The sequence below is a fragment of the Psammomys obesus genome, unplaced genomic scaffold (assembly GCF_907164565.1).
Source record: "Psammomys obesus unplaced genomic scaffold, mPsaObe1.curated_primary_1811, whole genome shotgun sequence".
NCBI lineage: Eukaryota > Metazoa > Chordata > Mammalia > Rodentia > Muridae > Psammomys > Psammomys obesus.
The window spans coordinates 1,697,559-1,723,781 of NW_026590503.1; the positions used below are offsets into that span (position 1 = coordinate 1,697,559).

Below are 26,223 nucleotides of genomic sequence, written 5' to 3' on the forward strand. Positions count from 1 at the left end.
TACAGTTTTAAACAGTGGCCTGACCCCTGGAGTACCCAATGTAATAAGACACTACTGAAGCCACATACTAAACCCAGAACGACAGTTAATACACTGCTCACCAGCTGACAGCACAGCCAAAGAAACAAAACAACAAAATCCTCAGAATCCTGAAAGCCAGTGATACCTGCTTTAAATGACGTTACAGATCACAGGAACTAACACACATCTGCAAAACTGAAGCAGGTCTTCTCTGCAGCTGGGACACAATTTTTGAGAAAGGTCCCTGTGCTGCCCTGAGGGCAGGCTGTCGGTATCCTGAGAGGAACGGGGAGCCTGCAATGTCCTCAGCAGCTCCCAGCTTTCGCAGCTCAGTCAGGGCATCATCTGCCGTGGCCAGTGAGCTGGCTAGCAGCTCAGCTGCCTTGAAGTCATCAGAGGTCTTGGCTGCTTTCTGCTGCAGCCTTTTCACCACAAACATGGCCCTCCCCGCTTCCTGCCAAGCTTCCGTGAACTCCTTCCCAAAGGCCAGGTGTGTCAGGGACAGGCCATCCAGGATGAGCCCAGAAGTCGCTGCTTGCTCTGAGAAGCCATCGCTCATCTGCCAGAGACCAGCTCCCTGGGTAATCAGTTCCCCAGCATGGAGGTGACCCACCACCGACGTGAGGATCTGTGGTGGCGGATGGAAGCACCCACTCATCTTCCGAAGCTGACCTGGATGCGAGGAAGCTGGCTGGCTCCCTGCCGGAAGAGGATAGCAGCGCTGACGTTCTGCAGATCTTTGCTGCCGGTGATGACCGGCATGAGCGGCAAGGGAGCCCCTCCCCCATCACAACGTCCTGTTCTCCAGGGAGTTGGTCAAACAGCAGCTCTGCGCTCAGCATCCGCATTACTCACGGAGGAGTTCACGCTTCCTGTAACTGCTAACGCCAGGCTGAACCTTCCGAAGGCCTCAAACACCTCGGCAGCCGCAATTCCTTCTGTTGCGTCGACTCACATGCTTTCACTCTGACCTCCACACGAATTCCCCAGCCTCACAGACCACACGTCTCCTCGGTTTACCTGACGTGTCATTTACAGAAGGTCGCCCTGGAACCAGGACGTATGCAAAGCCAGCCGATCAGACTGACTTGATGATGGCTGCGACCTCTTTAGAAGGCTTTCCGGAAGCGTGTTTAAATTCAAGAGTCTGATACTGTAACCAGAAAAGCTTATAGATGTCCATGAGAGAACAACCCCAAAGAAAAGGAGTAAGAATGTCCGAGCCTTACTGAACCTATACACGGATTATCGAGGACAGCATTCTGTGGGACGGGTGGAGTTGAAACGTTACTTTATTGATGGGAATATCAGTGAATGACAGATGAGTAGGATTTCTGGGCGCTGGGGATGGAAGCCAGGGCTTCAGGCCACGTTCCACCTCTGAGGTAGAATTCTCCTTCCCCTTAACTCTAGCGCCTGCGCTGACAAATGCTAGAGTCTTTCGGGGCCTCTGGCCTTTTCAAAGAGCACTTTGCAGTCTCTTTTGGGGTCTGAAGACGGGAATCAGGATTTGTGGTGCCTCGATCTTGGACTTTGACAACTAGGACAGTTAGATGGAGAGCTTTATTTTATTTTATTTTTTTTACTGGAGACAAGACAATGTTTGCAAGGGAATTGAAAGCTGGCCAAGAGGTTCCAGCATTTCTTTACTACTTTGGGGCTTTCTTTGTGCACAGTTAAACATTGAGCGCTTAGCCCGGCTTTCTGGGCATGAGATGAACTAAGCAGCGAGGCGCATTTAGCAGGAATACCTGCTCAAGACAGTGCTGCTGAAAGGAGCCGCTGGCTAGTCCTGGACAGTTTCTGGGAGCCCCAAGACGCCCAGGAGTCCAAGGCGGAGGAATCCGATAGTTCTCTGGCAGGACGCGCGGGGCCGCCCAGGACTCGCCCCGCCTTCGCTCCGGGGCCGCGGCGGGGCCTCCGTCTCCCTGGCAACCGGACGCGCTGCGGTCCGGCCAGCTCGCCTCGGACGAGTCCAGCAGTGCGCGGAGGGCAGCGGGCGCCGGCTCGGGGACCGCGGGGACGGTGGGCGCCTCCGAGGGTCCTCGCGAGGCACAGGATGGCGGCCCTGGAGGAGGGCGATGTGTTGCGTCTCAGCCCCTCGGACCAGGAGGACCAGGCCGACCAGGAGGATCAGGCCGACCAGGAGGACCAGGCGGACGAGGAGGACGAGGACCAGGAGGCGGCGGCCGCGCGCAGAGCGCAGCGCTTCGCCCGGGACCCGCGGGTGCGCAACCTGGGCGGCCGCCTGCGCCGCGCGCTGGGGTTCGCGGAGGAGGCGTGGAGCCGCTTCCTGCAGAGCTCGGAGCAGCGGCGCGTCCTCCGGGGCTTTCTGGAGAGCACAGGTCCTGCCAGCCTGGTGCTCGGCGTCGCGGCCGCGGGGCTGCTCTCGGCTTCCCCCGAGGTAAGGGGGCCCTGCGAGGCTCGTGGGCTCCGCAGAAGCCACTGTGCCCGTGAGCACCGGCGCTGCAGGAGAGCTGTGGGTTAGTTTTCTGGAAGAGACGCCTGCTGGTGGAGTTAGCTGTACAGAATGATGCCAGAGCTTTTGGGCCAAATAACTTGTTTCAGCCCCCGGTGGGAACCCGGGTCCTGTCCTTTTAAACAGCGATAGTGAAGTGGCAAAGCCCCAACACCTTGAGTGTTTTGTCTCAGTATCTGCCAACTTTGTTTTGTCCCGGGAAGAAATAATCTAAAAACTAAACCAAACAAACAAAACACGAGCATCTTGGCACTTGGGTGTTCGCGCCCAGCCTGGTCTGCATAGCAAGACATCCAGGGCTACACCATGCGGCCTCGTCAAACCGTGAATAAATAAGGCCCCAACCGAACAAAAATCTAACCCAAAAGCCAACAACCACCAACAAACAAGACTGGCTGTGTTTGGGGTCGCGTAAAACACAGAAAAACCTCTTTGTTGCATAAGTTAGATTATTAGTAATTTCATCGTCTTGGTTATTGTAAGTGTCTTTTAGAAGATACAGTCTGTTTTTACGTGTGTGCACGTTGGCCCGCATGTGTGTCTGTGCACCATGTGGGTTGTGTGCTTGGTGCCCTTGGAGGTCAGATGAGGGCCGTGAGAGTTCCTGGAACTGGAATTACAGACGGTGGTCAGTTACCACCACGTGGGTGCTGGGAACAAACATCTTAGGCCCAGGACGTCACCTCCCTCCAACTGTAAACTCCTGCTTTCCAAGCAAAGTAGCTCTGGACTTGTTTGCACTAGCGGTGTCCTCTGCAAAGTTACATATAACTCCGCTACTCTCTGCCTTCTGTTCCTTCCTTGTTTGCTGAATTTGGAGTCTTGCTCAAAAGGTTGCTTTCCAGCAGTGCTTGGGCCTGGGGTTCATGTTGTAAAGTGGTGATGTCATCCAGGACGTGTGCTCACTAGCAGAGGCGTGGAGCAGGTTGTCAGAGAGTATAAGCATACAGCAGGAAGGCTGCATTACAGCTTGGTCAGTTTTTAGTATCTTTGTTTTGGTGTTCTCCTAATTATAACTTTTTAAAAAAAAAAAAAAAAAAGCTTGTCACTCAAGTCAAGAAGCCTTCAGCTCTCTTAGCACAGCAGCTAACTAGTGCAGTCTTTACCGAAAGTGACTCAACAGTTACAGGACTGTTACACTCTCCTGCCTAAACAATTCGGTTTTTTTGCCTCGATAACAGAGATACAAATTAACCTCTTTTGTCTTGTCATTAGCTCAGTTTGGCTTATTTCCAAACAAGACAAACATCAAAGCATCTCACGAGGAGTGAAAGGTTCTTAGGTTCCGTTTGTTAGTGAGATTCTTACAGGTGTGAGCTGATCTGGTAACGGAAGACAATTTTACTTTTCCCAGGACACAGAAGAGCAGCAGAGCAGCCCTGTGTGTAAACATGGGCGAGGTGCCCGAGTTGTACCTCTCCGGCTGGCATCTGGCTGCACTCGGGACACAGCAGGTCCTACTTGTTAACAAAGTGGGCTTCAACTAATTATCTTGCTCTTGTTCCAGCTCCCGAGAGACGCGAGGCACAAGCTGGTGTATCTCGCCAAGAAGAGGACTGAAGAAGGAGGCTCCTCCCGAACGCTTTTGTTGGGAGAGCTACCTTTGTCATTGCTCACACATGTGACTGCATTCCTGGAAGAGGTACTGATCTGCCCTTAGTGTCCAAGCCTTTCCTTCCCCTCAGACTCTTGTCTGCCTGCTTAAAAAGAGCATGTAGAAGGCGCAGTCTCCTTGGCTAGGTGGACAGAATGATCCCATTTAGCTCGCTTTGTCAGCTCAGCCACTGCTCGTCAACACTGGCTAGTCTGTTACCTGTCAGCTCCTCCCTCCCTTTCTCCCTGCTCTTCCCTTACGCCTTTAAAGTACCGCCTTTAAAGTATCAGAGGCCTTTACCTGCCGACCTGAACTGACTAGGTCTTGTCAGCTGGTTTAAGGTGTGACTCCCAGAGCAGAAATGAGCTTCCACTTTGGAACACTGGGACCAGAGTAGAAATGAGCTTCCACTTTGGAACACTGGGACCATTTTTCAGTGGTATCCATTCTTCAAATTCCTGTTAGAAAGTAGTAAATAGAGTGTCACATACGTCACAGAATGGAAAGCAGTAGTGAAGTTTAGTAATTGCTCACAGATCCCCTTCCCTGTGCTGTAGGTTGGGTCTGGCCTTATTAAAGCTGACACTGCAGCTGTGGGAGGTGTGGCAGGCCCTTTAAGAGGTGGAGCCTCCTAGAGGGAAATTAGGTCACTGAGGGCTGGCCAAAGGTACCATGGCCCCCTGTTCTCTCCACTTCTTCGTTGCTGTGAGACGAATGTCTTCCATCTGCCATCTGAGACCTGAACGTGACCCGGCCAACACTGTGTAGACAGCACTCTGAAATGCGAGTCAAAGCAAGCCTTTCCTCCTCTGTCTTAGGGATTTTATCACAGTAACAAAAACAGACTAACCCAGTGCTTGAACCGGTGAGTGGCGTTTTAACACGGTGGGGGCCACCGTGATGGCTTGTGGGTGCACACCAACTCAGTTGGTCTGGGCCTAGGCAAACCGGAGAAGCTTGGCGTCTCAACTGAGGCTGCTCATCCACAGACGCTTGGGACGAGAGTGCCAGCATGACCAGGCTCCACAGACCTAGAGCAGTAATGCTCAGACTCTGCTGGCTATGACGCTCACCTGGTGGGGGTGTAGGGCGCTTTGGAAGAACCAACCTGAGGGCACACCTCTCACTGCTTAATCCAGAGCTCCTGCAGTCGCAGTCGGGACGAGGCCAGAGTAGTTCCAGGGTCCCGGGAGCTTCCCTCGCGTGAGCAGCGAGCCTTGGGAACCTCGGGGTTAGGTTTGTCCACAAGGTCCGTACCTCCGTCTGACTGTTTGGTTGGACCTCGGTAACCAGCGCACTCCTGCTGAGAGCGTGGCAATGGCAGGAAAGGGTGCTGCTGGGCGTGCTAGCCTGACAAACCGCACTCTGCTCCTCGCCTCCCGTGTCTCCTTTGTGGAAGGAGGCCTTTCTTGTTGTCTTCCGGCAACCCAAGTCTCTGGCCTTGGCCCTAATGCATGGGCACCCCCTCTCCTTGGTTGTAGCTACTTGTAGAAAGGGTTTTCTATGCTTGGTACTTGGAGCCATTTTGGAATGAAGCAGACACTCAAGATATTTTTACTACACTGAATCTTCTGTAAGATCCAGCAGAGCTTGAAACAACTTAAGATCGAGTTTTCTGCCTATTGATGGGGGTTGGCAGGGCCATTTGGGACTTGGTGAGTTCTTACTCTATGACCTGTGATTTGCAAAATGCAATAGAAAACTTGAAACTAATATTTCGCTGAATTGGTCCCATACCAGAATTCTCACAACTTTTACAGTATGGGTTGAATGAAAATGTATATATCCACAGAAAGCATAAGCCACTCTGAGATTTGGGGTTAATTTTTATTAAACTATATTAAACTGCATTTTATTGGCACATTTTCTATGTGTATATAATGTGCTCTATCATGCTTACTCTTTATCAAAACTTCCTCCTCCTCCTGCCTTTTGCTTTCATGCCTTTTGTTTTAGTTTAGTCTTTAATATAAACACAGTTTGGGTTTAATGTTGGGAACAATCTGAGATGCTCACTGGGCAGAAAAAAAAGGCAAGAATGTCTCAATTATGTTACAGCTGGCATTCCCTTCCAGATGAGGCTGTGAACGAGCCAGAAGTACAGGTCTGCAGGGCCAACATCCCAAGGGTTGGCAAGGCTACGGGCACACATGCAGCTTGCCTAACTGGCAGCTGGACAGTGGGTCGCAGCTGTGTTCCAGGGAGTGCGTAGTCTCCACAGCCAGGGTCTCTGTTTGCTGCAGAGAGAGCCACCCCTTCCTCGAGTCTCCCCTGCGGTGTAGTTAGAGTGCAAGCTGAAGCTGACCTTCTGGCCTTCTGCCTGTCCTTATAGTTATCCTCATGTCACTAGATGAATATTTCGGAGTGCGCATTGGCTAGTTTTGTGTCAACCTGACACAAGCTAGTTATCTGAAAAGACCGAACCTTGATTAGGAGAAAGTCTGCATAAGATCCATCTGACTGCAAGGCACTCTCTTGATTAGTAATTAACGAGGGAGGGCTGAGCCTACTGTGGGTGGCGCTATCCCTGGGCAGGTGGTCCCAAGTTCTATAAAATAGGCTGAGCGAGTCCGTAAGCAGCACCCTCCATGGCCTCTGTGTCAGCTCCTGCCTCCACGTCCTGCCCTGCTGAGTTCCTGTCCTGACTTTCTCTGATGATGAACTGTGATGAGGAAGTGTAAGCCAAACCCTTTCCTCCCCAGCTTGCTTGGATCATGGTGTTTCATCCCAGTGGTGGAGACCCTGACTTCGTGCTTGCTGGCCCCGGGGAGGTGCTGTAACAAAATGCTGTAGACTAAGTCTCCTGTACAAACAGTTTAATTCTTAGGTCCCGAGGGCTGGGAATCTACGATGAAATTGCTGGCAAGTTTGAATATGCCTGTAGTGCTCATTTTCTGGTTCCAGGTGGGTCTCTTCAAGCCAAAGTGCCCGTGTGATGAAAGAGGCAAGTGCTCTCCCCTTTAAGCATCAATCCCATTTGCTAGGTGAGCTGGCTGCCTGACCATAGCAGTGCCTCCAATTGCACGGATGTAGAGGCTAGGATTCCAACAGAGCAATGGGAGAAGTCAGAAAAGTAGAGACCATGGCACCCTGTTTACATTGACCCTTGAAAGGGTCATGACCAGGTACATGACCCTTGGCTTGGATGCAAGCCAAGTGACCTTTCCAGCAATGGTTTCCTGATACCCTGTGACTTTAGCTGCGGGTCTGTGCTCTGTTTTTAGGCGTACCAGCATGGGCTTCTAATTGTGGGAGTTATTATGGGGAAGGCACAGCTTCTGGGCCGCCCCCTCCCCAAGGCTGTTGAGGGCAGAGATTGAGCATCCTGAAGCCCTGCAGGAAACAGGGATTGTAATGCACCGTCTCACTCCCCACTTCTCGAGCACATGTGACTGTACATGCGTTCTGGGGCCTCAGGGACCCATGCTTGCACGTCAAGCACTTTATCCTGAGGAGCCGTACCCCATGTCAGGGCAAATGTTTACATGTTTTCACACAGCTGGCTTTGCTGATGTTCCTCCTGTTGTGGAAAAAGAGTTCCCCAAAGGTCCCTGTGGTTGAGTGGACACCTCTCTACTGGCCAAACATTGACCCACTGGGAAGCCACACACCCAGAGAACATTTGCTCTCTGCTAGTCTCCATGCGATTGTCAGTACCTCAGCCAGCAGCTCAACTTGAACTAAGAAACTTCACTGCACATAAATCTGAGTATGGGCTGCAGTGTCTGAGTTGTTCAGTGTGCTGGGAACTGAGACACGCGGTGAATGCTCGGTGAATGGATACACGGAAGGGCAAGCCGTAACACTTCTCCGTTTTCAGAGAGCCTGTAGTCCAGTGATCACCATAAATGGACACCGGACTTGGTTCACCTCTTGTAGGTTTGGGATCATCAAGATTATTCATGGAGTTGAGTGGTTTTGTTGACAAGAAAATGTTGCACAACAGCAGCAAAAGATTTCAAAGGCGCCCACTGTTGGCAATTAACTGCTTTGAAAATGTTCTCTCCCTAGATACTGGTCCCAATTCTCTCCAATACGAACAATCATGAGTCCTGGTCATGTTTTATTTCCCAAGATGTGGAACGCCACACAGAAGTCATGAAAAACAAGGTGCATATTTTAAGGGGCAAAATATCCAGAAGAACTCATCTACCAATCCCGACAGTTGCAGAAAACATTGACCTGGATCAGCATTGCTCAGTGACCAGGTACGTGTCAGTGTGCTAAAGAGGAAGGCTAACATCCCACCGAGTGTCACGCCTCTCAAACTATTAGCAGAAGAGTTACTTCAGACGTGTGGTCTTAAAGCGTGTTTTATATCCTTTAAAGTAAACATTTCTTGAAACGGGGTCACGTGCAGCCCAGGGTCTTGTGACCTCAGACTTGCTATGTAGCCCAGGGTGACCTTCGACTTCTGGTCTTCTGCACGCACAGCCAACACTGGGGTCACAGGCTTCCAGCGCCACGGCTGGACTCTGCGCACTCCACCCCTGAGGCACATCCTCATCCTCCAAGTACACGTTCCGAGGAAAGCCTGCAGTTACCATGAGCTCAGCAGTGTTCCTCTAGGAAAATGGTTTTTAAGATTTTGGCAATTTTATTATTATTTAATTTTATTTTTTATTATTAATTGTTAGTTTAAAGCATGCATAATTTGATCAGTTGTGTTGGGTAGAGTGCCTGAAATTCCACATGCTTATGGACCATCTGAGGTGGATTTTGGAAGAGCAGCAGGCACTCTTAACCACTGAGCCATCTCTCCAGCTTTCATTTTTTAGCACAGTAATTTTATTCTTTGAGGATTTCATACAATGTGTTTTTATCATACCCACTTCTGTTCTTCCCACCGATTCTCCTTTCTCTTCCCGTTCCCCTCCCAACTTCTGGCCCTACTTTTTTTTTTTTTTTAAGTACCCCCCCCCCAGTCCAGTCTGTGCTACCAACATGAACTCACGGGCTGGGGCCACCCACAGGAGCATGCCGACCTACACTGAGCCACATGCTTAGGAAGCTGGCTCGGCCTTCCTTGAAGCAGCCCCTCCTGCAGGCAGGAGATCTCGAGAGCTCCCCCACTCCACCTAGAATGCTGACCGCTTTGACCTGGTGCAGCAGCCAGAAGTGCTGGTCCCTGTCACGTTAGGAAGACACAGCTTGGCCCTGCTCCTCCCAGGCTCAACTCTTGTGGTTTTCTTTCTTTTTTTTTAATTTATTTTTTAATATTAGTTACAGTTTATTAACTGTGTCCCAGCTGTATCCCGCTCCCTCATTCGCTCCCCAATCCCACCCTCCCTCCCTCATCTTCTCCCTGCCCCTTTCCAAGTCCACTCAGGAACACAAAAAGAGTGGATTTTGAAGGATTTATATTGAGAAAACTAGTTCATAGATGTATAACAAACTGTAGTGTCCTGTCTTTATTTGGATAGTCACCGTTGGATGCTTTTACTAATATTTTATAATCTTTATAGGCTACAATCAGATGAGAGGAGAATGCTCCATGCCATTGAGTCTGTGGTCATTAAATGGTCACATCAGATCCAAGAAATTATAGAAAAAGATTCGGCACAGCCTCTGTTGAATGGCCTCCACCCCACCCCTGAGACGGAGCTGGACTTCTGGGCTCTGCGGCTTGACAACCTCAAGTGCATACACCGTCAAGTGAGTAGCGGTGCCAGGGTTGTCACTGTGGACTGGGTCTCACAGTCTACGCCGCCGTCTACAGGGCAGCGAAGAGTGGCTCCACGGGAGAAGGCTGGATGTGGCAGGGTTTAATCCCTGCCTTAGTGTGATAAAACCATGACCAAAAGCACTTGTGGGAGGAAAGGGTTTATTTTAGCTGAGTTTGCAGTCCCTGATCCAAGGACATCGTGGCAGGAACTCAAGGCCAGGCCCTGGAGGCAGGAGCGGATGCAGAGGCCGTGGAGGCTGCTGCTCACTGACTTGGCCCCCGTGGCCTGCACAGCCTGCTTTTCGTAGCACCACATACAGTGGGCGAGGCTAGAGAAGAAAAGGCCTTATAGACTTGCCTGTGGGTAGATCTTACGGAGGCATTTATCTCCACTGAGAGTCCCTCTCAATGACATAGAACTAATGAGTGCAATCGCTATGGTCAGTTTGGTTTGGAGAGGAACGCGCTGTTGCTTGGCTATGAAAGAACTAACTTTGGTCTCTGTTGAGTGCTTCCTGTCGACTGACTTAAACAAATCTAAAAACTGTTCATTCATGTATCTCTTGGCTGGAGATATTCTGAACAGATCATTAATAATAAAACACAAACTTTTGAAAACATGTATTTAAACTTATTTTTCATCTTGAAACCAATATGCCCCTGAGTCTCAAATTCTGTTCCTAGCAGCAGTAAGGTGGCTCAGCAGGGAAAGGCTCTTGGTGTCAAGCCTGATACCCTGAGTTTGATCCCCGGTACCCACAGGGTAAAAGGAGAGAAGTTGACCGGAGCATGTTGACCTCTGACCTCCACATACCTGTGTATACATACCCAAAATAAAAAATAGATGCAATTCAATGCTGTGCATATTGAATGAGTAGAACACTGTGATATTTTTTGTATCAGAGAGTAGATTTATTTGGTAATCTAGCTTCTATATTTATTCAAGTATTTTGCCCTTGTTAGCTTCAGGCTCCTGTGGTCCTCAAGATGGTTAAGATACTGAGAGCAAGACAAAGCAGCTATTTTCCTGCTCTGCAGGGCATCTTCACCACAGTGGAAAACGGTAAGACTCCCCGCCCACGCCCTCGGGCCTGGGACGGCAAGGGCTGTGGTCTCAGTCTCACTTCCCCGTTTGCCTGCTCACCCTGAGGTCTGTTCATGTGCACAGGGAGCACTCGCACTTCTTCTTAAGGCTGCTTTGTCTTCGTCTCTATTTCCCTGTGTCACAAATCTTTGTCAGTTCTTCTGCTGTCCACGTAGACAATGGCCTCAAGGGGAGAATTAGCTGGAAGGTGTATAAAGGAAGGAAGAACCTTTGGCAGAGGTTTGCCTGGGCTGTGAGCAGTCTAGGGGTTTACCCCAAGCTTGATTCCTGATTCCTCGGTTGACATGTGCTGGGTCACCGTGCAGGTCTTGGTGAGGCTTAGACCCCTAGAAACTGTGAGAAGGTACCCAGCTAAAATTCTCTCCTAGCGTTAGTCCTCCGAGTTCTCCTTCATCCCTCCCAAAGAGGGCAGCGCTCTCCACTCTCCTGACTTGTTCATTATCTGTCCGTGTTTAAGCAAAGACAGGTATATGTGGCCCTGAAGGACACATGCTAGTATTACAGCCAAACAGACAACTGCTTCTGCATTTTGCTTGTTTCCAACATCAGAACAGTTGTGTTCTCCCATGTGCCATTTGGAAGTAATTAAAATTCACTTTGAAGTATCTATTTTTACATTTGCCTCCAAGACTTGCATTTGAAAGGATGGGGAGGGCTGGTTAAGGGTGGCTCCTTAGAGCCGAGTTCCAGTTCTGTCTCAGCTTATGCACTCTGGAAGTTGCTAGATTCTGGTTTCCCAGAGGCCGAGTTGTCCTTGCACACCCCCACTGTGGATGTGCTGTGAGGCAAAGGGCAATGTTGCTCACTGTCATCATGATGTTGGGCACGGTACCCATCCCAACCATGATGAGCAAAGTGTCTCTTAGACAGTGTTCCCTGGAAGGAAACTCTACCCTCCGCGAGCTGGTGGACAGGTTTATGGACCTGGAGCTGAGCGCATGGCATTCATGCCCTCAGTAAATGCAAGCGAGTGACATTTGTCTTCTGTTGATATAAGAGGAAGCCTTCATGAGAACATAGCAGTAGGAATGCGTCCCAGGGAGCTGCAGAACACAATCTGGAGATTCAGAGAGAAACGCCTTTCAGTGGCTCAAACCCAAGGTCACGGAAGAGTCACGTCAAAGACATGCTTCAAAGCAGGCGTGCTTAGCACAGGTGACTAGGGTAAATGACTGTGCGGCTGTTATTTAGTTTCTAAGTGAACACTGATAAACACACACGCATCTCAGCACACACACACACCCGGAAGAGAAAACAGCTCGGAATTTCCTTTCTTCACGAGATTTTTCTTCCTGGTGGAAGGCCGAGCCCGTTACTTATCAGGCTCAGCGGTGGGTGTGAGTGACGAAGGTCAGCAGGATTTTCTTATTTGTCTTTGACATGAATCATTGGGGATAACAAAAAAGTGAGCTTAGCTTTGTTCTTCACCTTTAAATACAACCTACAACCCGCTCTGGGTGAGAGGCAGTTTCAGGATCAGAGTGAGGATCTTTAACTCTTACATGCTTGACATGGTTCTTATTCAACAAAAGTGTCTATCAGCTTGGTCTTTGCGTAGTGTGAGTCTCATTTAGATCAGCCATGTCCTCGGATTAGCACTCCGCCTTCCCGGTCACCAGGCCTAACAACTCTGACCAGATCTCAGTAGATAACACAGTACAGCTTTCCTGCCTGTTGCACCAGCCACCCCCAGGACACTGGGATGAGGGGCGTGTGTGCCTGTCCCGAGCATGCTGGGGAAGCATGTCACTGGCTGTGAGGTGACTGCACACATGAGCAGACGCTCTATTCCCACGAGCTCTCTGAGGGGCTGCCCAGCTCTCTAAGCTCCAGGCTTCCTTCCCAGGGGCTCCAGTCACAGTTCCTTACGGTGTGTGAGTGACCCGAGCAGCGCTGTCCGGGAGGCTGCTCACACACGGCAGTCTGAGCCTCTGAGCCTCTGAGCTGCTTGCGTGTAGACTGGGATAAATCAGAACGGGGAAGAGGGCAGCGTCTGAGTGTGGGGCGGCTGTCCTGGACGAGTGAGGTGCTTTTTAATTTAAAAAGACACTGTGTGACGCGCATGGCGCTTCCGTTGCTCAGCACTTCTGGAAGCCCGTGACGTGGAGCTTCACCTGAGGCCTCTGAGGAGCCACATCCAAGGCCTGCGGGAGGCCGAGTTCCCCCAGGCCCGTGCTCTGGCAGCCCCGCTCTTCCACACCATCTGCCTGATCTGGAGCTGCTCCTTGTTTTACAATACCCCTGCGCGGATCACTGTCCTGCAGCAGGAGTTCTGTAACCTCCTCATGGAGCAGGTAGGGAGAATCTACAGTCTCTGCTGTGACGCAGGTGTCATTAACCCAGAGATAGTGGCCCAGCCTCACGAGGGCAAATCCTGGTGACAGCCTTTCCCTCTGTCTTCAGTGACTGGGGGGGGGGGGGGGGGGGGGGGGGGGGGGGCGGGGGGGGGGGGGGGGGGGGGGGGGGGGCAGCTTCACATCTCACTATTCTCAGGCCAAGCTCCAGAGGACTGGGAGTCAAAGGCCAGACTGTTTCTGGGATCTGTTTGCTTAAGTGAACAGAGTTAAGAGGCCAGGAGGTGAAGCAGCCTGCTTTGTTCTCTGAAGTTTCCCTGAGTCTCCACAGGAGCACGGGCTTTTGGGAGAGCTTTGGAAAGTGAAGGAAGGAAACTACTCAAATCGATTATCCTTCAAACCAGTAACGGGTTATATGGAAGGAGATGGCTCCACTGTTTCTGAATTTGCTTAGTTTCTGTACTGCGTGCTCAGCTTGGGAGCGGCCTCTTTTGAAATGACTGCCCGCCCCAGCTCCGCACCTCCTCACCCCTTTGTGTGAACTTTCATTCCTGTGTCCACAAAGGACATGAGGATGAGAGCTCTCAGCCCTGAGCACACCCAGTGAGAGCTGCGAGAGGCTTGGGCACCACGTAGTGGCCTCGGTTGTCCGGAGCTGCCGCGCCCTGAATGACTGGGGTAACAAACACACAGTCGGCTTTTCATGGCGTCCACCAGCAGTCGGGGGGGGGGGCAGGTTCCGTCGAGGAAGCTCTGTTTGGTCACCAGCCAGTTTTTCCTCCTCTACGGCCATGGTCTGGTTGTGTTGGAAGCCCCGGTGTCAGGAAAAGAAAACAAGACAGAAAACCAGCGTCAGCAGCGCAGTGTGGCCCGGAGCTGGCTGTGTGGGCGAGGGCGGCGTCAGCCTGCTGTTTCTCTTGCTCTGCTCAGAGCTGACATCACACCCTGACCTGCAGATGTGGACGTTAGGGCTTGATGCAGCGGTTCCCAGGCTTCCGAAGCCGAGCCCTTCACCGCAGTGCCTCATGCCGTGGGGACCCCAACCATACGGTAGCTTTGCCGCCACCGTGGCTAGCTCTGCTGCTGTCTGAGTGGTGACATAAACAGCCGATGTGGAGGCCCGTGAAGCACGGCCCACGGGTTGACAGCCACTGCTCTCTCGTTGACCTGTTACTTCCCCTCCTTGTCCTCTGGCACACAGTGTGTGTAAGAGGGCTTTGGGCGCACACCAGCTGCACACCCCACCCACCTGTGGGGAGCTACGCCCTCTCCAGCCCCTGTCCCCAGTTAGCGGCACCACGAGGGGCCGGAGAGAGGGCGGCCCCTGGCACTCAACAGCCGCTCAGCAAAGATGAGTCGTCCTCCTTGCCCAATGATGGCCAGTGCCGTGGCTGACCGTGGGTGGCTGCTGGCGGAGGGTGGGTGGCTGCTGGCAGAGGGTGGCAGCGTGCCAGCGCCTCACTGTGCTCTCAGCATGCCCTCCGCTGTCCTTCTGCTTCTGTCCTGTGAGTGACAAACCCTGTCTTGCCCGGTGGGGGGGTAAGCTGCCACTGCCTCACACCTCCACGTGAGGCAGGAGCGGCCTGTTGCACGTTTAGCTAGAACTCCCCCTGACCCGGTGAAGGGCCTTCTCAGTCTGGAAATTACCGAAACCGCCTCACTGCAAGGCCCTGTGGTTGGCAGCTTGTGAGGTTGGCTTGGTGACCTCTCGGCCAGCGTCTCGGTTCCCGTCTGTGTGACAGCTAGAGCTGCCACGCCCTCGAGAAAGCACCGTTGCTCTCTCGCTCCTTACTCCTGGCGTCTGCCCATCGCACACGCGGTCTGCCGCGTCCGTTACCCTTGCACCGCATGCGTGGACCTGTCCCGAGGACTGTCCACTGTAGCAGGGCACGCGGCCAGGCCGCACCTCCAGACGCAGCTGGCCTCGCCCGGGTGCCCTTCCCCTGCAGCGTCCTCTCTCGGAGTAGGCCATGGCACCATCCGTGCTGAGTGCTGACTGTGGCCACCAGCTTGCACAGGTGGCCGCTGCAGCTGTTGAATCTGCACGCGCACAGCTGCCTGGCGTGGCTGGAGGAACTGGTTTGCAATGGTCCTCTACGACCTCCGGCTTTTAGACTCTGTCCGCTCTTCGTGATGCTCCATGGGCCTCAAGGGAAGGGTGTGTGTGTGTGTGTGTGTGTGTGCGCGTGCATATGTCCCCTTTGAGGACGAGCACACCGAAGTTGGTCACTTAGGCTCTGCGCTCATTGTTTCTGGCTCTCCTTGTTAAACCCACCCACTGTGAAAAGCTGCTCCGATAATGGTGAACACTGCACTAGTCTCGGGTCCACGGATGGTGTTAGGAAGCACGCATTTCGCTGTTAGCGCCTCCTCCTCCAGGTCTGGGGCCTCTCTGGCCACGGGCGCAGCAGTGCCAGGCATGAGCTCCCCGTGGCTAACCAGGCCGTAAGTCTGCTCAGCGAGCTGGTGGCCACCCCACACGGCTGTGCCACTGTTGTGCTCACACGTCGCTCACAGGCTCAGGCGGGTGTGGCTTGTGCTACCCTCCTCTCCCAGCAGCCTGCCTGCCGCCTGTGGCATTCTGAAGCTGGCCCTCAGGAGGAGGCTGCCGCTCATTTCCAGCTCGACTTTCCCGGGCCCTGTGACCAGGTGTGAGGCATCTTCAGCAGGAGGGCTCTTACGTCAATGGACCTCTTCCATACCTCTGGAATCTTGTCAAAACTCCTTTCACTCCAATACACGGTCGTTCTTGAAGCAAGGTGTTTCTATAGACAGCAAGAGGCAGGTGCTGTGCCTTGGCCACTCAGTTACCTTGCCTTCTGGTGGGGCATTGGCGTGGTGGATGCTTGAGGGATCGTGGAGAATGTGTGGTGACCATTTTGTCATCTGTGCTTGGTCCTGCCTTGTAGAGCAGTGGTGACGCCCTTTGTTTTCCTCTCAGAGGCTCTTGGCTACACTTATTCTTTCTCCAGTGCCAAGTAGTCCTTGTAGTATTTGTGGGGCTGGTTTGGCGGACACAATCTCTATTCACCTGTCTGTACCGTGGAAATTTTGTTGGTGTTGTCGGAGCCTCGGGAGTTTATTCCTGCTCTCTTCGTTCAGGTGCTTGTCCGTTTCCCCTTCAGACCGTGCAGATGCACTGGTCTTCTCTGTTGCTTCTGTCCCTCTCTCTCCCACCTCCATTTTAAAAGTCAAGTTCATGTGGCATAGCTCAGTTTGATCACATGCCCTGTGCGGCTTCATTTGCTTCCCATCAAAACAAGTCTGCTCCTGGGGAAGAGTTTCCAGAGATAGAGCCCGCACAGCCAGGCCCTCCTGCCTTCACAGGCAGCCCCCAGCTCCAGGAGAGTGCCTGTGTTCTGGCGATGGCCCTGATGGCTTGTGATTTTCTTATGTGACAATCTGGTTGTCCAGAGTATTGGTTGGTAGGAATATCTGTGCAAAGTCCTCACTGTCATTCATGTGAGACCTAGTGAAACTGTAGGCTTCACTAGAATACATAAAGCTAGAAGCAGTTTCTCCTGCACCTTATTCTCACATGGAAGGGCGCCCTCAAAGCCCAGCTGTCTGCGTTTCTAGAGTTTGTGCTTTTTGTCTCAATGGCATTATTGCATCAGTTTTAGAAACTGTCACTTAAAAGTTTAACTCAAACAGATGATTACAATTTAAAAATGTATTTTTGATCATGGTTCCTTTTAACTAAATCCCAGGCAAGAACGTACTTATCACCTGAAGAGCTCTTGAAGGGGGAAACTGAAGACTCACTGGAGAAGGTGCAGGTGGCCATCAGCGTCCTAAAGACTTTCCGAAACTCTTTCTTCAAACATCAGAAAGGACTGACAAGCTCTTTCACGGGAAGCGCAGAGCAGAGGTCCTGGGATTTCCACTCTGACCTGGTGTTTGCCAGATTTAACAAATTTGTTGACCGGCTAGTAAAAATAGAGGTATTAAATTATTACCTTGATCTAATCATATGTGGACGAGGTCAAGAAGCCAGAATCTTGCCATGTGATATGTGTGATGGGGGTCTGCTGTGAGGGGCGAGTGAGGTTGCTGTTTATCTCTCTCTTTTCTCCCTTCCTGTCTTCTTTCCTCCTTTCTTTTCTATGGTCCTGGGGTCACCCTGGGCTCTGTGTACCTGTCAGTCCAGCTACACTGACTTACACCCTGGCCCTTGGTTTTTTGAGACAGGGCCCCAGTACATGGCTCAGGCTGGTCTTGAACTCTCTATCCTTCTGCCTCTGCCTCCAAAGAGCTGAAACAACACCACATGCTGCTGTTAATTCAGGGCTGTTTGTTGGTTTTTAACTATTATTGCACAAGATTAATTAAATCTCTTTACTAGTTAGTGGCTAGACATAATTCCCTGAGTGCTGGTGGAGATTTGTGAAACAGGAAATTTACTCTTCCTAGAAATGCTGAAAAAGAAATTTATAAAACTCTGAAGTAAATTTCACACCTAAGAACTAACTTGATAACTTAAAGTTTCATGCTGCCGATTTTTTTTTAAACATTCCTCACTTATTTTTGAGACAGGGTCTTACTGTGTAGCCCAGACTGGCCTCAGGCTGCTTCAGGTTCATGAATCCAATCCTCTCCTGTCCGGCATTCACACTGCCATGTACACAGATATAGTCACACCAGTTACATGTATGTAACACAAATATTGTATAATTAGTAAAATCTTTCATAAAAGTAAAACGTGTGAAAAATTTACTCTGAGGATTTTTATTTTTTGTGCCCGAGTGTTCCCTCTGCCTTTCTGTCTACACATCACATGCATGCAGTTCCTGGGGCAGCCAGAAGAGGGCACCATATCCCTTCGAACTGAAGTTACCCTTTATTATCAGACACCTGGTGGGTGCTGGGACTCCGAACCCAGGTCTCCAAGAACAGCAGCCAGGACTGTTAATTGCTGAACCCTCTTTCAAGTCCTGGGAATAAGTGATTCAAAAAACCTAAAATGTACAAATTGAACGCACAGACTTTGTGTTGTGTCGACCAGCTGAGGTGACGCTGCCTTCTATTCCTTGTAGTTTTCTACAGATGTAACATTGCATTGTTTATGTAAGATTTTCACATAAGCCGGAGATTTGTATGAAAATTCTCACTGTTGGTCGGCCTGAATGCCATGAAGTCTTTCAAACTCTCCTCTGTAGACGGTGTCTTGGGTTCTGGTTCGTGTGGCCGGGTCCACACTGCAGAGTGTAGCAGATAGGCATAAAAATGCTGGCATCGCCGGGAAGTGGTCATGGCTACGCCGAACACCTGGACCTGTGGCCACTGTGGCCACTGTGGCCACTGTGAGGTGACTGTCAGAGTCTGAAGACGGACTGTGATCTTTAAATCAGTGTTTTCTCTGTTCTGTGAAAGCAGCAGCATTAGTTTTCTGTTACCTAGGTGTTCGCTGATTCTGAATGTTTGAAATTCTTTTGATCGGAATGTTTAAAATCTCCATTTCTTGCTAAAGGTGATAGAAAGGTCTTTACTGTTTGTTTGTTTGTTTTTTAAAGGATATGTTTACCTCCATACTGGAATTTGAAAAGCTAGAAAGACTGGAATTTGGTGACACCAAGGGAGGAATCCTAAATGCACAGCTCCGCTTGATGAGTGAAGAGTTTATGGCGTGCTGCAAAGTATTCCGAGAGAGTGTTTACGACGCGTCTGACTGTGATGACATGGTAAGGTCATGTCTTTAACACGGAGGATTCTGTCGTTTCAGGGCAGATGAGAGGGGGGTCAGGGTGGTGGTGTAAACTCCCCAGGCTGGCCCTTGTAGGACCCGAAGCCCTTAGTGACTCCTCAGTTCTAGCTCCTGCGGAAGGTCGGGGACCAGCTCGGAGCTTTCATTCAGAGCTCTTGGACACCCGTGGGCGTCAGTAGGCCAGGGTCTTAGGAACATCAAAATGGAGTTTCTTGCGTCCACACTTACTGATCTGCTCCTCCGGTGCTGGTCTAGCTTGCGTGCTTTATCTTAAACTTCTGCGGAAACGCTGGTCTGTTGGGACAGCTTCCCGACCACCATCATGTCACTAACGTGTGTTGCCACGTCGTCTCCGTCATTTTTAACTATTACTAATTTCATAATTTAGACTTCAGGTTGGGGGACGGTTTCAGCTTTAAGCTGTGTTCAGTCCCTGTCACCGAGCTTGCTGGTGGACTGGCTGTTCCCTGTGAGTCTCATTCTCCAGCTGTAGGGTGAAGAGCTTTCCTGTGGCTTGCCCAAACCAGAAAGCTGAGTTTAAAAAAGAAGGAACGTTTAGTTTACATTTAAAAAACACATGGAATGGAAATGTTTTCAGGCTTGTGTAGAAATCATTCAAATCAGACATTGAAACCTAGGTGCAAGACGTCAGCCTCATGAGGGTTAACAAACCCGATTCCTCTGAACTCCTCTGGGAACTTTTGGGAAGTGCAGTTAATGAGCAAGACGCTGCGGTGGTCCGTGGCTCTCTAGACTGTTCTGTATGATTTATGGAAGAGTAGGCTGAGTGTATTTCACGCTCATCCCTAGAGCGGTATATGGGGGCACTAGGAAGACATTTAGTATGTGGAGCTGTCCTGAGCACCAGTAACGCAGCCCACTTGGCCTTTAGAGGACCGGGCCCGAGTAGCCAGTGTTCCTGACTCCCGAGACCTCTCCGCAGCAACTCTGCTTCTTCTTCAAGGGTTCTCTTCACTACTTTTATTTTCCAGCGCATTGCAGCTATCATATATATGATAGGAGACAATCATTTAGGAGGCTGGAGACTTGGCCCATCTGGTTAAGAGCGCTGGTTGCTCCTCCAGACAGCCCGGGTTCAATTCCCACCACCCACAAGGCAGCTCACAACCCACACGTGGTTCCAGTTCTGCAGGATCGGACGCTCTTTTCTGGCCTCCATGGGCACTGCCCAAGTGTGGCACACAGACATGTGCCTTTTTCATTGTATGGTGACTCGGTTCAAACTCCTTCCGTCGGTGTTACACTTCGAGTGTGCAATGTAGGAGCGTCTGTGGTAATAGGTTTCCATGTAGCTAAAGGCCTTTGGTGTTGGTTGGTCCTCCTCCTCAGCCCCTCCCCATTCCATCCCCGTATTCCTGTTTCCCCTTCCTCTTTTCAGAACACTGTGCTCTGCTTCCCTCCCTTGGAAGATCCTCTCTTTCCCACCGGTACCGTACTACATACCCAACCTGTGTGATTGTTTGGATGAAACGCACATCTAAAGCCTGAAAGCTAACTTCCGGGTCAGAGTCAACCTGCAGTGTTCATCTGGGGTCTGGGCTAACTTACTCGTGACAATTATTTCTAGTTGCTTGCTTGGAAACTTCGCTTTTCTTAACAGCCGAATAGCACTCCACCGTGTAACTATTCCACATGAAAAGGTGTTTATTCCAGCTGATAGTTCCACATCACGGCTCGTCACTGAGCTGACGCAGAGACGGTGGAGGGATGCTGCCTTAGGCTTGCTCTTCATGACTCGCACGGCCTGCTTTCCTGTAGCTCCTGGAGCCTCCAGCTCAGGGTGGCCTGCCGCAGAGAGCTGAGCCCCCCACAGCCATCATCAGGCAAGAAAATGCACCATAAGCTTGTCCAGCTGGTGAGGGCATTTCCTCAGTACAGGCTCTCTTCCAAGATCGTTCTAGCTTGTGTCAAGTCGAGATGAAAGTAACCAGTGTGCCTACTAAGCTATTCTTCTGCCATGACTCTGTCGTAGCGTACACTTATGCAGGTTTTAGCCATCGAAGGACTTTTATGTATCATGTCTGTTTCTGTTTTTAAATTTGCTTATTTTGAAAATTGCTTGTTCTTTTGGGCAGCTGGCATCTGCAGAATTTAGCTTCATCCTCACTGCACAGCGCTTATGTAAATAGGGTGTTTGGAACCTGGGGTCAGAGAGCTTGACCCAGACTGGCTTAGACGCCGACACACATCGTTCTCATCCTTTTGTTGCTGTTTCACAGGAACAGCCCCCAGCGCGCAGCCTCACCGTCTTGCTGGAACAGTGTGTTTTGGCAGTCTTTGTGTGCCGTTACAGTGATGTTTCTTTCTTTTTTTCCACAGTTGTACTCTAGCCAATAAGTTGGGGAATTTATTGAGTAGTTCATGTTATTTTAAATTATTGTTTAGAGTAGTAGGTAGAGTTCAGCAATTTAGCTAGAAATTTCTGTAAAGGTTTGGGTGTGCTTTTCAGTAATCCTTGTGTTAAAACCAACTGACATCCTAGCCATTACACACACACACACACACACACACACACGCATGCACACACACACACACACACACACACACACACACACACGCATGCACACACACTGTCACACACTGAAAAAAAAAGAACGCAGACTGGCTAAAAACCTCAGAACTCAAAATCAACACAGAAGTAGTTCCGTGGGTTTTTGTACTCTATAAAATAGTCCAGAACTGAGTACAACTATATCAGCAGCCCACCAATTGCCAGGAGGCGCGTGTTGCCCACCTCTATAAAGACCTGGGTGTGTGTTAGCCAAGGCATCAAGAAGACACCCCAGCAAGGCAGAAACTTAGAAGTGTCGTCACTGTGGCCAGACACTAAGGAGGCAGCTGTGTTCCACATGCTGGGAGGGCTGGGCAGGGACTTTAAACTTCCACCCATGTGGCAACCTAGCGCCCCGCTGGGGTGGCTAAGGAGGAGTGAGGTCTTCATGCCTGCTAGCCAGGAAAGCCCTCCTCTCTGTGGTGGCGATGGAGATCAGATGGAAAGATTTTTTTTTTTTTTTTGCCTCCCCTGGTAGATTCTCATGTCACAGGGGTAGAATTAGAGGAAGCCTCGTTGAGATGAGGCCAGAGCTGAGTGGAAACAAAGCCGCCTGCAGGTGCCACCCATAGATCCCACACGGGGAGGTGGGCCTCCTGTCCATGCATGCCAAGAGGGCACCAGTGGAGAATCCGGACCCGTGTATCCATCTGGCAGTAGTGGAGGCTCGTGGTCCAGAATCTAGCACTTGACAATATCGGGTGCCAGCTGATGAGCACTTAGGAAACCGTGAACTGGAGGTGTGAGCTGGGAAGCTGAGCAGCTCTCCCAAGCCACCGAGTTTTCCAGTCGCTTGCTGTGCGGGTCCATCAAACTGCACGATGGTGTCAAACTTCTGAGCCCCAGGGACTCTCTGCTCGGTTCCCAAGTGCTGGGCTTACATAGACGCATCACTGTGCCTGTCTTCCAAATTAAAATTTAAAAACCGAAAGCAAGAAAGAAGTGACTTATTACCTATAGGGAAATATAATCTGATTGGTAGATTTCGTATCAGAAACCACAGACGTCAGAATTCAGTGGGCAAGACAGGTTCTGAGAAAACTAAATCTCCGGTTCTCCACCCTCAGGGACAAAGGGTAGATAAGAGATGATGAGATGAACAAAAGCTAAAGGACTGTGCTAGCAGCAGACTGATCTTAGAAAAACGATTAAAGAAAAACTGGACCCAAAGAGGCAATGGTAAGCAGGCGTGGCCGTGCACATTTGCAGTCCCAGCACTCAGGAAGGCAGAGGCAGGCGGATCTCTGTAAGTTCGAGACCAGCCTGGTCTACAGAGCGAGTCCAGGACAGCCAAGCCTACACAGGGAAAACTTGCTTCAAAAACAAACAAACAAACCAACCAACCAACCACCCAGCTGTAAAGGGACCTTGCACACCGGAAAGGCTGTAGTACATAGACGTCTGTGGTAGGAGTTACACTAGGCACTCCTCCTCCTCAGCCTTCTATGTTTGAGAGTGGAAGGAAAACATCATGCTGTGTGTGTGCACACGCGCGCGTGTGACTGAACCCAGGGCCTCATGGACGCTGGACAGCTGTTCCACCCCTGAGCTATACTGATCCAACACTACTTCTAAATGTTTGTGCAGAAGATATTTAAGATAGTTACACTGTGACTGGGGAACGAGGATCAAGAGGCCCTGCCCAGTCCAGTGTCTTGGCCATTTCTCCATTGTTTTCTTCTGGAAATGTTATGCTTTTCACTGATATAGTTAAGGCTCTAGTCTACTCTGAACTGATTTTAAGTGTTAGGAGGGTCCACGTTCACGCTGTGCGGTGGATAATCTTGCCAGCAGCATTTGTGGAAGAGACTGTTCTTGCCCTACCGAATGGTTTTGCACCGTCATCAAAGTGACCTGAGTGTGTGTGCGGTTTGATGTGTGGGCTCTCTGCTGCTTCTCTGGTCTCTATGCCAGCACTGTTCGGTTTTCAATACTGTAGACATGTGAGTTTGGTCACTAGGCGGTGTGAGCCTGCTGACTCCGGAGTGAGTTGGTCGGACTTTTGGGATGACGTTTGTAATCACTGCAGAGGCCTCACTGGGAGACATTGACGTGATTAGATTGACTGGGCAGATTGCTTGGGATAGCACTGTCTCTGTAATGGTATTCCCTCTCTGCCCATGTAAGCAGGCTTTCTTCCTACCCACCCTGTCTTTAATTGCTAACAGCAACTATTTTCAGCGTCTGGTATACAGGTCTTTGACTTTCCAGGTCAAACTTAGCATGAACTAAGTATTTTATCCTTCTCAATACCATTGGAATTGTTTTCTTACTTTTTTAGGATTGTTCATTGCTGGTGCACATAAATGCAAACACTTTTTTCTTGGGTACACACACGTCTTGTTTGTGCAGGAGCAGATCCATAGGGGGAGGTCAAGGGTCAGCCTCCAGTGCTGTGGCCCAGGCTCCATGTTCCTGGAGCTCAGCGATTAGGCTAGGCTTGCTGGCGAGGGAGCTCCGAGGTTAAAAGCACACGCTACCACAAGGGCTTTATTCTTTCAGGTTTCAGGATGGAAGACGAATCCCCGTTCCCACAGAAAGCACGCTTTACTGAGCCATCTCTCTGGTCCGTGACTGAGTTTGTGTATTGATTTCTCGCCTCACAACCTTGCTGAGTTTGTTCATCGGCTTCCTGTCTTAGGTGTGGAGTCTTTAGATAGAACCCTGTGAGTAGACATGCTCACTTTCCATTTGGATGCTTTTTGTTTCGCTTGCCTGATTGCTCTGATGAGAGGATTCTACAATGAATTGGAGGTGGGCAGGCGTTCCTGTCCTGTTCGCGACTGGAGGAAAGAGCTCACCCCTTCATCCTAGGGTGATGTTACTAGCACTCACAGCGGCCCCCCTCATGCTGGCTCTGTAGTTCCGTTCTTGGTTCATTGAATGTTTTCCTCACGAAAAAGTGCTGAATTCAGATAAGCTGCTTCCGCATCAGCTGAGGTCGTGTGAAGTCCACGCTCCTTCTGTCAGTGTGGTGCATGGTGGGATACTTTCTTGTTTCTTTCTTGTTTGTGAAGCCATCCTGCCGTTTATGGAATATTTCTCTTGAGTACTGTTCATAATTCTTCTAATATATGGCTGAATTCAGCTTGCATATTGTCTCACCATTCACAAGAAGGTTGCTCTGATGGTTTCTCTTCTTGGAGTATCTTTATTTGACTGTTCACAGAGCAGTGAGTTAGCAAGAACTCCTTTCTCGATGTTTAGGGAAAGTCTGAGGATTGCTCTTAGTTCTTAAGTACACATAAAACCGTTAGAAAGACGTCCTGGCCCTGCGCTTTTGTTTGGATTTGATTACTGATTTCATCTCCTGACTAGTTTGGCTCTTCTGAACTGACCTTTTAGCTGCCACGTCTCTAGGATTTTGTCCATTTCATCCGGGTCACCTTCCTCCCCCAGCCCTCCTGAGTCCTGCCACGTGAGCCAGGCTGGCCTGCTCCGTACCCGCGTCCCTCTCATGCCTATGCTGGGACCACAGACATGAGCCTAGCTGTGTGTCCTGATGTCGTACACAGCTGGTCACAGCACAGCATTGTAGCCTTTTCATTTAAAAGAAGCATAGTAACATTTGCACTTTCAATTTTCGTGATACTGCATATTCAGAAAAACCTGACTGCGAGAGTTAGTAAATCTAGCAAAAATTCTTCAAATTTTGAATTGGTATATTTAGATAATTTTTTGTTCGGTATAACTAAAGTACTGTATTTTGAAGAATCAGCATTTCATTTTCTTGATTAATCTCTGTTGTTCTCCTGTTTCCTAACACGTGTGTCTTTGCTCTGATCTTTATTATTCTGAGATGTAAAACTAGAACAATTATTTTGTTTTTTTAACATTTTTTAATGAATCTGTAGCTTTAAAATTTAATTTTAGCACATCTATTGCATGTTCTGAGTTAGAGCATGTTGGAAGTTTATTTCTGCCACTAGTCTGTCTTCTCTCTCTCTTTCTCTCCTCCTTCTTTTTCCTCCTCCTGCTTTTTTTTTTTTCTTTTCTCTCAAGGTAGGGTTTCTCTGTGTAGCTCTGGCTGTTCTGGAACTTGCTCTGTAGACCAGGCTGGCCTCGCACTCACAGAGATTCTTCTGGCACAGCCTCCTTAGTGCTGGGATTAAAGGCATGAGCCACCATTGCTCAACTTGCCTCTAGGCATTCTTAAATTCTCTTATGACTTTTTCTTGATCATTTGGCCATGGGAAGTAAACTTTTATGTTTCTCTGGACGTTGGAGATAGTGGTATTACACAGTGAAAAATGTTTTATATGCACTAACAGCTATAGTAGAATACCAGAAGCATGGCAAAACAGTATACTTGGAATTGTATAAGTGTATCCAATATAATCTTTAAAGGAACAAATTATTATAAAGAGGCAGGAAAATGTAATGAGAAAACTGTGAGGATGAAAGAAATAGCTTACCCTAGTATACAAATAGTCATTAGATGCATTAGTCATACATATACAATAGTCATTTCACACACCAATTCAAAGACAGCGTGGCAGCGGGAATTAAAACGTGAGCTAATGCATGCTTGTTCCTCCCAAATGCAATCATGCAAGCATATTATAAGTAACTGAGTATATGATGCAAACATTAATCAAAGGAAATTAGAAATGACCACAAAAAATGCCAAAAAGTAAACTTCACAATGAGGAAAACCGCTGAAGAGGGACATTCCTCCATGACAAGGGTCAGTCCAGCGCGGAAACAGCACTCTAAGTCCATAGGCTCCAAGCAGCACAGAACAGTGACGCAGAGCTGCAGAGCTGCGGCTGGCCCATGGACCCCAGCA

The 26,223-nt window shown here is 49.9% G+C and overlaps 1 protein-coding gene and 1 pseudogene across 1 annotated transcript in view; one reads left to right on the forward strand and one right to left on the reverse strand.

The window, feature by feature from the left end:
* Window positions 1-307: 307 nt before the first annotated feature.
* Window positions 308-1,705, reverse strand: LOC129677014 (prohibitin 1-like; annotated as a pseudogene).
* Window positions 1,706-2,008: 303 nt separating this feature from the next.
* Dnah11 (dynein axonemal heavy chain 11) overlaps window positions 2,009-26,223 on the forward strand; it is a 260,465-nt gene continuing 236,250 nt past the window's right edge. The window contains exons 1-8 of the mRNA XM_055607564.1: window positions 2,009-2,425; window positions 4,008-4,142; window positions 8,106-8,302; window positions 9,560-9,749; window positions 10,723-10,822; window positions 12,947-13,158; window positions 16,869-17,102; window positions 18,672-18,839. Of these exons, the coding sequence (XP_055463539.1) occupies window positions 2,081-2,425; window positions 4,008-4,142; window positions 8,106-8,302; window positions 9,560-9,749; window positions 10,723-10,822; window positions 12,947-13,158; window positions 16,869-17,102; window positions 18,672-18,839 (1,581 nt within the window). The 5' untranslated portion in view covers window positions 2,009-2,080. The remainder of the gene's footprint in view (window positions 2,426-4,007; window positions 4,143-8,105; window positions 8,303-9,559; window positions 9,750-10,722; window positions 10,823-12,946; window positions 13,159-16,868; window positions 17,103-18,671; window positions 18,840-26,223) is intronic.